This window comes from Artemia sp. Qi Xiang Cuo, chromosome 19, assembly GCF_049724085.1.
Source record: "Artemia sp. Qi Xiang Cuo chromosome 19, ASM4972408v1, whole genome shotgun sequence".
Taxonomy (NCBI): Eukaryota; Metazoa; Arthropoda; class Branchiopoda; order Anostraca; family Artemiidae; genus Artemia; species Artemia sp. Qi Xiang Cuo.
In genome coordinates, this window is record NC_142812.1 from 20025894 (window position 1) to 20038618 (window position 12725).

Genomic DNA, 12725 nt, shown 5'->3' on the forward strand with positions numbered 1-12725 from the left:
GAGGGGCTATGGGAGACATGCGCCCCGGGTGGCACGCCTGGGGAGGCAGCGAAACAAGCTTAAATAGTGATATTTTCGGGCACAACTTGTAATATTTGCAGAATTGATGGTGCGGCTGGGGGTGGCAAAGCTTACATTTGCCCCCACCCCTGACAAAAAGCCAAACTCCGGCACTGCTAACGAGAATAAGTAACTTACAAGAGTAAAGTTTTTTTCCGTGTAATAATAATATAAAGTTAGGGTAATGGAAAAAATTTGTATAGTAATAAGCGCCTGATCTCAGTTTCGGAAAACAAACAATTGCGAGGCATGAAAAACACCAATTACTAGATGGTATTGGGGATTTTCTGTTGTCACTAGCCCCAGTTTCCACTCTTAAAAGGTGCCCATATTTTGCTTCGACCCTTATTTCAATTCCAAGTAGAAACTACGTAGAAAACAACAGAAACAAGTTTAATACCGCATACTTTCGGATGGTTGAGGATTAAGACTAGTCGTATATTACACCTTGTGTAATAACGTGAAACATATTTTTGGCGCAACCTATCTATTTTTTTTAATTAAATTTATCATATTCAAAACATAGGGGGGGGGGCAGGAGAGCTAACAGAGCAATACTGGCTCATTTGTCGATAAAATTGGGCCTTTGCGACCATACTTTCCTTGCATCTGAGTATGGTGGTACAAATACTATCATTGTGCAAAACTGTATGAAAAGCAGAAAAAATCGGAACGAATTGACAAGTTTATTCTCCATTTCTTACGATGTCTTCCATGGCACTAGACCCCTAAAAACCTAGGGCAGAACAAGCTAACGGTCAATTTTTGACCTAGTTCTTTCCCTTAGAATTGTGTCTGTTGAATTTTACTTTTAAACGAACCAACAGACAGGATTTTTCATTCGAATTTGTGTCGCAAGAACTTAATACTAGTTATCTACCTTTATTTTCCGGTGATCTAAAGTATAATTGTAGCACAAGAGTTATTAATGGTCTTCTCTTCAAAGTGTACTTTATAGCCTGTTTTATCTTTGTTGCTTGTATGGGCCTTCAGTTTAAATGAAAATTTATTATCTACTGCGGTTCGAAGCTTCGGTATGATTCAATCGAAGGGTGCAATTTATTTTCAAATAAGTTGATTGTAGGAGACACTCAGTGCCACAACAAGAAGTCGACTTTTCAAAATCGAACCAAAGACTTTTCTGGTTCAAAAAGTCTAAAATTATTTTAGTTTTTGTTTTAACGTAACGTTCGAAACAATTCAAACGAATCAGGATTCCGTTAAAAGTTCTGAGAGAAAACTAATTTTTTTTCAGAAAAAAGAGAAGAGGTCTGTAGAGTTCTAACACCTAAAGAATAACGCCTACTGCTCATGGACCGTAGATATTACTATAATGGTTCCTTGACCTTCACCCGAACTTTTTTCAATAAGTCAAAGTCTGAGGAGTCGCTCTCTCTCAGTAATCATCTGCACTGTGCCAAACATTTTGAGAACTGTACCAAGCGTGGCGGAACTATGCGGAACACGTGGTGCTGCGAGATGTACACCAGGTAACGGGAAGTCCACGCTCCCTCATCAAAATTAAAAAACTATTTGAACTATTCATTCCACAAAACACTGTTTAATAAAACGTAATCAATAACCTATATGTTTTGCTATATTTCTTTTGTCTTCTATCAGTTGTTCACTACAATGTAACAGTGCTACAATGAGAGTATTGTGAGGAAGGGTTGGATAGGGTGGTAGCCATGTCTAGCACCACAAGTAATGATGAGCATTTCCCAAAAAAAAAAACATTTCCATGGGAAATACCACCGCTTTTTTGGTGATCTAATTTAATCTGTAAATGTGTATGATGTCAACTAGTGTATGTAGTCACTATATCCAATCCCACATAATACGATAAGATAAGCTGAGTAAATAAAACCGAGTAATGTAATAAACGGTAGTTGAACATCAGTCAAAATTCAAGCGAATAAAACTATTGAAGTGAAACATTTGAGGTATGGTTTTCATTTGAATTATGTGCTTAAATCCTTACTTTAGAGCAAGGATCTTAGCTATTCGTCCATGTGAATACTTAAGAGGCCAACAGACTATGACCTTTATTTCAGTACGTTAGCTATAGTTCAATAAGAATACTTTGCAATATTATATTCTTCTTTTTACGTTGTAATAAAGAATAAGGTTACATGTACGATAACCATAATATGGCACTGGAAATTTGAGGCAATCTTATGCACAGGGCATGTGTCCCGGTGTTCCTGAAATTGGTAAAAAAAAACTTAGGTGACTTTTAAGATATTTAGAACTTGATGTTAAAACTTCAAAACTTGATTTCGAAACTTAACGCTTGGTATTGAAACTTAAGCTGATGCTGCTGCATGATTTAGCTCCAAAACTACAATCGAGGGGCTGCTCACTTTCCGCCATAAAGTGTACATCTCGAAATGAACATCTCGTCACACCTATTACACGTAGGTGCTAGTGAAATGTAGATTGAGTGACTAAAAGAGTTCACAACCTCACTAGTATATAACCATCTTAACATTGTCCACCGATTCATTGAATTACAAAAAAAGTGTATCAAAACTGGCCCGTTGATGAAAGCTTTTTTTTAGAGGGGTCTGGCTGTTTGGGATGTAATATGTTTTAAAAATAAGCAATTATAAGAAGAACAAGCGAATAAGGAACTACATAATATGGAACTTTTAATGCTTTTTTAACAATTTTTCACCGATTGTGAGAGGTCATCCACACCTGGCCACCTGGTGTAAATCTTTAAAGTGCAACATGAGTGTGCCATGCATAGTGCAGCTCCACTGTGCCGTACCACGCATGGCTTAAGCATACCGGTGTATACGATTATCGAAAGTGCGAAAATACTTCGGCTAATTCAAATAAATAGATTATTCTTGTTTAAAAAAATATTTAGAAAAAACAAACACAGCTAATCCACTTGTTTGAAGTCATAAACAAACATTACGCCTTATATTAAAAACGCTTTAAATAGATTCCATACCTCTGTAAATAATTCCATCTAATCTTTTTATTATCACGATCATAGTTCCAAAAAAGTATAACCTCTCTCCTGAGTCCCCTACTTGCCCCCTGCTTGGATATAATTCTTTCTTTTTGTTGATTTGTATCAAACTTCTAACTTCTGAATCACCTTAAAACTGTTCCTGAAACGAAATATTTCTGTTGTGAAAAAGGGACAAAGAAAAATATGCAGTAGAGGGAAAATCACATCTGGCTTCACCTTTGAACGAAAAGATTCCTCTCTCAATTACAAATAAGAAATGTCAATGAAATTATCCCTCCGGCATTGCCCCTGAACTTGCATTGAAGTTATGATAGAAGATATGGAGGAGCTATTTTGCAAGGGATTAACTTGAAATATCATTCGGAACGAATACCTACTTTAGAAAAATGTTCTGTTTCATGATTGGAGGAGAAACAGTTGAAGAAGTAATAGGTCTCTTTACTCAGGAAGTTAGTAACTGATTGTTGAGGGTGTAGGGAAGACAGAAAATGCCTTTGGGGTTGAACTACAGTGAACTTCAAGCATTTTGCCCTCTGAAGTCACAGCTACTATAATATTTTTCACCCTCAAAATTTGACATTTCGTCTAGTTACCATTTCGTAACTCCTGTCACTAAGTAGGGTCAGCACGTAGTAACTGAATAATGTTTATATTTTTGAAATTCAAAGAACAACTCCTTTTAAGCTCCTCTAAATATTTTGACTGACAATCTGATAATTTCCCTATTGGCAGAGAAACAAACCATCGATGTTCGGACCTTGTTTGAACAATAGTCAGAATTACGATTGACCTGGCCGCAGTGACGAGGTGCGGTAGAAAAGTAATGAGACTGATAATACTGGACGGGATCTGATAACCCTGCGCTATTGTCCTTGAGACAGTACATGTATCAAGACCTTTCCATAGTTCAATTTGAGTTTGTGCTCCGTCATTTAACTGCACAATAAAATAGTAACCGAAACTCTACAAAACAGAATTCGAGATTAACAGAAATATTAAAAGAATTGAACTTTTATGCTGATTCTAACCATACAAGGTTCATTACGTTTAGTGTTACCCATCAAAAGCTACAAGCCTGAGAAAATTTGTCTGAATGTTTAAAAAAGGGAGGAAATACCCCCAAAAAGTCAAGGAATCTTAACGAAAACAGGACCATAATATTCGATGTATCAGAGAACTCTACTGCAGAAGTTTCAAGTTTTCATCTTTTAAAACATGGAATTTAGCATTTTTTGCCAGAAGAAAGATCATGGGTGTGTGTTTATTTGTTTTGTTTGTCTGGCCGTATCGATCCAATGGTCCTAAAATATCGAAAGAGGGCTCATTTCAACGAAAATGAAAAGTTCTAGAGCCCTTTTGATGTGATTAAAATGATTGTCCGTCACTTTGGAACTTTTAACAGAAATTCTGAAGACCAAAACGGTTGAAGACTTCCTCTGCTGCTACAAAGAGGGAAGACAACGTCTCCATCTGTGTGTAGCTGCCCAAGGGAGCTATTTTGAAGGGGATAAAATTCATGTTTGAGTTTAATAAAAACTTTGCTAAGAAAAAAATCAGTCTCATTACTTTTCTATAGCACCTCTTAGTCAGCTATCTGAAATTAGCTTAAGTCAGTTCAAAGTCCAAACGCACTTATAGAAAGTAAAAAAAGCAAAATGCATTAGTCGTATCTTTGCAAAAATTGATTCTCACGTTTATACAAATATATTTATATTGGTCACTCTTAGATAAACCATTAAATTAAAAAAAACTGACATTTAAAAAACACCATTAAATTAATTATTAAATATTTAAATCAATTAAATTATTAATTACCATTAAATCTTCAGCTCAAAAATATATTGGTCATTGAAAGGCAAAGGATGTTACCCGAATATAGGGACATAACAAGGGTTTACTTGATGAGGAGCCCAATTCAATTCTTTTGGATTTAGGAAGGGTCTTTCAAAAGACCGTGTAAAAGGGATAAATACATATTTCTACGTTAATTTTCATGCTTAGGCTGAAGATGGCTCCCCCCTCCCCCCGTCTTTGGCTATACCACTGCCTGAAAACTGGTAGTGATTTTGATTATAGTAACAGTGCTTTATTTGTTTTAAGCTGAAATCAATTGATTGCAGAAATGCGCCAAATTCATTAAATAACTGCATAATCGCAAGCAGATTCTTTGTTCAATTAAATTTCAATAAAATCGTAACTGATTTTCTCAGATAAAAAATAATAGAAATTCAGTTGTAGTCATTTCTTGTTTTTAAGTCAGTTTATCAAGTATTCAGAAGGGAAAGAAAGAATAAAACTTCAGATTAGGCTTAAGAAACAAAAACAATAAATTTAAGAAATACACAATAAAACTACGCAAAAAAGAAATAAAGGATAAACAGTCTAATAAAAAGAAAAACAAAGAAAAAATACAATGAATAAACAATAAAAGTAATAAATTATAAAACTTAAGAAAAAGCTTAAGATGAAACTTAAGAAACAAAAGCAATAAAAATAATAAATTTAAGTTATACACAATAAACTACTCAAAAAAAGAAATAAAAAATTAACAGTCTAATAAAAAAAAGAAAGAATAAACAAGAAAAGTAATAAACAGTACAATTTAATAAAAGTAATAAATAATAAAACTTAAGAAAAAGCTTAAGATGAAACTTAAGAAACAAAAGCAATAAAAATAATAAATTTAAGTTATACACAATAAACTACGCAAAAAAAGAAATAAAAAATTAACAATCTAATAAAAAAACAATGAAACAATTTAAAGAATAAGCAATGAAAAACAAATAAGTAAAAAAAGTAATAAACAACAAAACTTAAGAAAAACTTCAAAATATTTGGTCATCTGAAGTTCTACGCTCATTGTATCATGAGTGTACGGTGAAGTTTTTGGTGCGTACGCGTTAGTTGGATATCTTAATATGGTAAATGAAGCCTGTCTTTTGTTGTATTAAACGAAAAAAAAAATGGACAGTCTCAATTAAAAGTTAGTGGCTGTGCTAGCTTTAAATGGATGTTAATTATCCTTAACAAAAAATTGCAGGTAGATTAGATAAGAGGTAGAAAAGAGTCCCCTTTACACATATTTACTCCCATATTAGGGAGGATAAGAATTAAAATTCTCCGCGATTAAAGAAGACTCGTCTTTTTGGGTTAGGTCAAGTAATTTTTGCTCAAGATTCAGTTTGTAAGCCTGCACCCTCTTATCCCTACCGTGAATTATTTGATTCTGGAGCATGTCTCTTTGAGTGTTATCTTCGTCTTTTTTATTATCATTTTTAAAATGCAATCTGAATGACTAAAAAATAGTAGTACTTTTTAGGACAAACATCAGAATGAAGTCTTCTGTTTTAACAGCCCCACCTACTTACAACCAAAGCATGGGGTCATCTGAGCTGAAAACTCTTGGGACCGAGGAGGACATGATAAAAGCACGAAGCTTAGTTGGGCCAGACACCATTATCCATGCTGCTCTGCGTCCGAGTGAAAGTGCCATTAATACTGTCGCTTATGCTCAGCTGAAGACATTCGCAATTATTCCTTGCTTTTGGCCAGCTCTCATTTATATAGGTCCGTGTCTCTGCTTCACCGCTTCAAATATTAAAGAGTGTTTAAAAAACACCCTGTACATCATCACAAACGACCGAATTATTATTTCTGTTGATGACTACTCCCCACCCTGTGCCTGCTGTTCACAAACAACAGGCCTTGATTCTGGAGAATATTATTATGAGAACATTGTGGAAGTAGGTGTGGATAACAGGGGTCAAGGCTGTACGATATTTAGAGTATCTAAAGTCAGGATACAGTTTGTGTCAACGATAGCGTTTCTGATAGTTGAGAATCCAGCAGAAGTAGCGGATTTGATCCGAGAACTTAGACGAAGCAATAAGGAAGTTGGAAGTAGACATGTAGTTATTCAGCAGCCGATTGAATCCCAGCCAGAAGTCCAGAAAAGGATCTTTTTTGCGGCGTATAATTCTCCAAACAACTTCTCCATTGTTAATTTGAGTGATGATCCACAAAGGTGGCAAGAGTTCCAAAATGAAATAAGAGGGCGCCTTAATATTCCTAGCCATCTATCTTTAATGTTTAAACTAGCTGACATTAATGCCGAAGTTACCTCTACGTCGGATTTGAGCTCGAACGATAGAATACTGGTTTTCTTTTAAATACTAAATTCCTAATAAGAGGTATTCGATTGCCTTTTAAAGTGAAATTTGTTTGTCGTTGGTTCTTGAATATTCTAAATACAGTATAATGAATGAACATCTTATTTATTTGTTTTATTTTTTTTACTGTCACATTCTTTTGCAGGAAAAATAAACTTTGATTTGAGCTCGAACGATCGATACTGGTTTTCTTTTAAACATCTTGATTGGGTTTGGCCCTTCCGCTGGAGAAAACTGGGTGCGATTATTCTTTCGAAAAACCTGTTATCATCCACAATATTCATCCCTGTTTACAAGTCTTGCATTATTCTTGTCGCCGAATATTAATACCCGCTTTATGCAGGAGATCCTCCTGACACCAACCCAGAGGATCTAAAAATATAGCTCCAAGGTCAAGTTATAGCACTTAAGACCTATCGCAATCCAAGAGGGCATCGTTTTAAAATTTCTAGTTACCAATTTTTATCGAAAAGGTCGAAATACAAAAGGTACAAATAAATCTTCTACAAAAGAACCTCAGTAGTAAAGCATTATTAGATATGAATCCTACGCCTGAGGCTTGAATATGCGTGTAGTCTAACCAGTACAGTTGCTTACCAGGGTCTGTCACCTATTACTACAAACGGTACTTGCCTTAGTAGACGGGTTTTTTCAAAGTGTTATAGGCTTCCTTGAAAAAATACCAGTTAAAAAAAAAAAAAAAAACATGTATAAATGATCTTTCTTCTGGCAAAAAAAATACAAATTCCAATCAAAACTGGTCAAACGTGTTAATAACCTGTAAGTTATAGCTATCTGATAACTCGTTCTGTATGGCAAATATTATTAGCGGTATCAATAGTATTTCATTTGCGTAAAGCTATCTCGATTTGACAAAACTTTTATCGTTCGCATAAAACTAATTTAATTTGAAAAAATGGTATTCCATTTGCGTAACTCTGCTCTGAATGTCCTTAATGAGGATATAAATAATATAGAATGGCATTGTGACTTGACCTAGCTTTACCTCTCCGATGTGGTCTGTATAATACACAAGTAACGTTTGAAAAGTATTGTCGATTTAAAATAGGATCTTACGTTCCCTTCGTTCCCCCATGTCTGAGGGGCAGGGGATGGTAGGAAAGGGGGAGGGGGTGTCAATTTTGGAGATTTCTGATAACAAGTAACATTCATGGCGAGCGTAGCTCTATGTTGGCTCGTTTTAAATACTTCAGCTTATCTATTCATTTGTGTTAAATAAAAATCTTGAATCTGGAAAATGAAAAAATAAGTATTTAAACAAAATGTACGATAATGCTAATTAAAGAATAGTAGGCTACACTCAGAATTGTTTGCTTAAGGGTTCATTTAAAGAGGTCTCACTTGCACGAGGGTTCAGATGCATGGGGGTTCACTTGCTTAGGGTACAGTTACACGGGCAATGGGGCCCACACAAAAGCCAAATGAATGACATTGCGACTTGACCTAGCTTTACCTCTCCGATGTGGGCTGTATAATACACATCTGGGGAGGGGAGAATGGAGGTAAGTATTTAGTTTAAAAAAATGCTAGGAGGACTTGAGTTTTGTGGGTAGGGTGAAAAATGGTACTTATTCAATATCCTGGTAAACATTATACCTCATTCTTTTATTCTAACTTAACTTCTAGGAATAGGACTTCATTCCATCGGCTAAATCAGTTTATTCATCTATAACGGTGAACAAAAAGACTATTAACTCTCCTTATTCTTCTGATCATGCACCCATTCCTCCTTCTCTCTTCTTCTTCTGATCATGCGCCCACTCCTCCTTCTCACTCGGGGTCAGTTGACGTCTCAGTATCCGGTAAAAATTGCATATTCCACTCGTTCTCCACAGCTCATAATATCCATCATGAGTAATATAGTGTGAGTCATCGATCTTAGGTTCCCAATCTAGACATGAAATTTAAAAGGCTTAAAATATATGGAATTTGTATAAGCTGTAATGGGCAAAAATTATTACTTCACGATCGATCTTATATACATAAAGATAATGTATTAAAAAGACTGTCAAAAAAAAATTTTTTTTCAGTGTATGCCCGTGCAACTTCTATGGTAAGCACCTTTTATCAGATAGCTAAGGAGGGTTCAGTTACATGAGGTTCAGTTGCATGGGGGATTCAGAAGCTTGGGATTCAGTTAAAGAATACCTCCTCGACAGATATATTTTTTTAATGTATTTTATAGCTATTACCAAAACGTGTAGCATAAAGAGCAAGGTATTTCGGAGGGGGCTGCTCGCTTCTTATACGGGATAATTTGTATTCGTCTTAGTTTTTAATTATGTTCCTTATTTCCACTTGAAAATGCTGTTTTCGCAAGAAAATTGCTGGTCTTTAGCAAACTTTGCCATAGCTAGTTGAAACTCTGCATAAATATCTTCATTTTTAGCCTAATTGCGTAGGTACTAAAGGAACATTGAATAATTTTTCTGATTTTGTGTGTTTTTGTAAAAAAAGAGCTGGTCATTGGCAAACTTAACCATAGCTAGTTAAAATTCTGCATAAATATCTTCCTTTTTATCCTAATTGCCTAGATACTAAAGGAACATTTAAAATTTTTTAATGATTTTTTTTTTTTACGAAAGAAAATAGATGATCTTTAGCAAAATTAGCCATAGCTAGTTGAAACTCTGCATAAATATCTTCAATTTTTAGCCTAATTGCGTAGGTACTAAAGGAACATTGAACAATTTTTCTGATGTTGTGTGTTTTCGCAAGAAAATAACTGGTCTTTAGCAAACTTAGCCATAGCTAGTTGAAACTCTACATAAATATCTTCATTTTTAGCCTAATTGCGTAGGTACTAAAGGAACATTGAACAGTTTTTCTAATTTTGTGTTTTTGCAATACAATAACTGGTCTTTAGCAAACTTAGCCATAGTTAGTTGAAACTCTACATAAATATCTTCATTTTTAGCCTAATTGCGAAGGTACTAAAGGAACATTGAACATTTTTCTGATTTTGTGTGTTTTGTGCAAGAAAATAGCTGGTCTTTAGCAAACTTAGCCATAGCTAGTTGAAACTCTACATAAATATCTTCATTTTTATCCTAATTGCGTAGGTACTAAAGGAACATTGAACATTTTTTTCTGATTTTGTCTGTTTTCGCAAGAAAATAGCTTGTCTTTAGCAAACTTAGTCATGGCTAGTTAAAACTCTTCATAAATATCCTCATTTTTAGCCTAATTTTCTAGATACTAAAGGAACATTAAACAATGTCTCTGATTTTGTGTGTTTTCGAAAGAAAACAGCATGTCTTTATTAAACCTATCAATAGCTAGCTGAAACTCTGCATAAATATCTTAATTTTTTAGCCTAATTGCGTAGGTACTAAAGGAAAATTTAACAATTTTTCTATTGTTAGGTTATTTTTCAATATAATAACTTGTATTTAGTGAACTTATCCATAGATAGTTGAAACTCTGCATATATATCCTCAATTTTATCATAATTCCATTGGTCCTAAGGGAACATTGAACATAGTTCATATGTTTTCGTGTTTTTTCAAGAAAATAGCTTGTCTTTAGCAAAATTAGCCATAGCTAGTTGAAACTCTGCATAAATATCTTCATTTTTAGCCTAATTGCGAAGGTACTAAAGGAACATTAAACATTTTTCTGATTTTGTGTGTTTTTTGCAAGAAAATAGCTGGTCTTTAGCAAACTTAGCCATAGCTAGTTGAAACTCTGCATAAATATCTTCATTTTTAACCTAATTGCGTAGGTACTAAAGGAACATTGAAAATTTTTTCTAATTTTGTGGGTTTTTGCAAGAAAATAGCTGGTCTTTAGCAAACTTAGCCATAGCTAGTTGAAACTCTGCATAAATATCTTCATTTTTAGCCTAATTGCGTAGGTACTAAAGGAACATTGAATATTTTTTCTGATTTTGTGTGTTTTTTGGAAGAAAATAGCTGCTCTTTAGCAAACTTAGCCATAGCTAGTTGAAACTCCTCATAAATATCTTAATTTTTAGCCTAATTGCGTAGCTACTAAAGGAGCATAGGAAATTCTTTTATGATTTTAAGTTTTTTTGCAAGAAAATGTCTTGTGTGTTGCAAACTTAGCCATAGCTAGTTGAAACTCTGTATAAATATCTTAATTTTTAGCCTAATTGCTTAGTTACTATAGGAAAAATTAAATTTTTATGTGATTTTGTATGTTTTTGCTAGAAAATAGCTGGTCTTAAGCAAACTTAGCCATAGCTAGTTGAAACTCTACATAGATCCATAAACTCTACACAGTTCAATTGTGATAAAGAGACAAAAAAAAAGTTATTTACTTGCGATTTTTTCATAATTTCTTGAATGAAGTATCTGTACTGTATATCCAAGAGGTGAAATCAATAAAGAGTTTGTTACTTACTTACAAATATTTTAATAATTTCTTGAATGAAATTTCCGTATTGTGTATCCAAGAGTTGACTTCAAGAAATAAATTGTTACTTACTGAGAATTTTTTCATAATTTCTTGAATTAAATTTCTACATCGTGCATCTAAGTCGTGTAAACAATAAAGAGTTTGTTACTTACTTAGAATTTTGTCATAATTTCTTGAACGAAATGTCTTTGTTTATCCAGCAGGTGAATTCAAGAAAGAATTTGTTACTTACTTACAATTTCTTCATATTTTATTTAATGAAGTTTCTGCATTGTGTATCCAAGAGGTGACTTCAAGAAAGAATTTGTTACTTACTTACTTACAATTTTTTCATAGTTTCTTAAATGAAGTTTCTGCATTGTGTATCCAAGAGGTGACTTCAGGAAAGAGTTTGTTACTTGCTTACAATAGAACTATTCTAAAGAATAAAGACAGGTTAAGCTTAAAGATATTTATTGCTTAAACGTATTAACAGATTTTTTTTAGAACAAAAAACACAACAAGAAATTGTTTACATAAAAAATAGTACTTAGAGTTCACTCTTAAACATCCACAAACGATGGTCCCATGATATAGAAAAGTTTTTACCATGTCTTATGGATTTATCACGATCAGGTATGTTCTTAGGTATCCACTGTGCGAAAAACCTAACCTCGTCTTCAGGACGGTGATAACCCCCTTCAAATTAAGGACACTTAAACTCTTCTAGATTGAAAACTGGAATCCTAGGGTCACACGTTTGAATTAAAACTTTATCTGTAGGTACATTGCCCTTTACGTAGAGCGCTTCAACCCCAAAAAAGCTGCAAATTTCACTGACTTCCTCCTGAACATTTCTCAGTTCCCGACCAGCATTATTAAGTGGTGTAATCACTCTATCATAGAATCCCAGTCTGTTTATATGACGTAATGTAGTATTCCACAAGCTTTTATCATACTCAAACATGTTATAGTTCACTATCCAACGATAACAGTCAATTTTTTCGAGTTCCATAGACAATAATAAAAATGCACATTCAAATATAACACCACAAGATGATTTTTTCAAACTGATAAATTCTGTGTCATAAAGTCCTATCATCTTGAAAGTTATTAATGTAGTTTTTAAG

At 33.9% G+C, this 12725-nt stretch overlaps 1 protein-coding gene across 1 annotated transcript; it reads left to right on the forward strand.

The window, feature by feature from the left end:
• The first annotated feature begins 1956 nt into the window (after nucleotides 1-1956).
• On the forward strand, nucleotides 1957-7388 carry LOC148940589 (uncharacterized). The gene is made up of 2 exons (XM_089104928.1): nucleotides 1957-2003; nucleotides 6366-7388. Exon 2 carries the CDS (start codon nucleotides 6379-6381, stop codon nucleotides 7213-7215), a length of 837 nt encoding a protein of 278 aa, XP_088961054.1. The 5' UTR covers nucleotides 1957-2003; nucleotides 6366-6378; the 3' UTR covers nucleotides 7216-7388.
• The last annotated feature ends 5337 nt before the right edge of the window (nucleotides 7389-12725 follow it).

Excerpts from the sequence above, each read along its gene's own strand:
- LOC148940589 (XM_089104928.1), top strand. The coding sequence starts at position 6,379 with ATGAAGTCTTCTGTTTTAACAGCCCCACCTACTTACAACCAAAGCATG.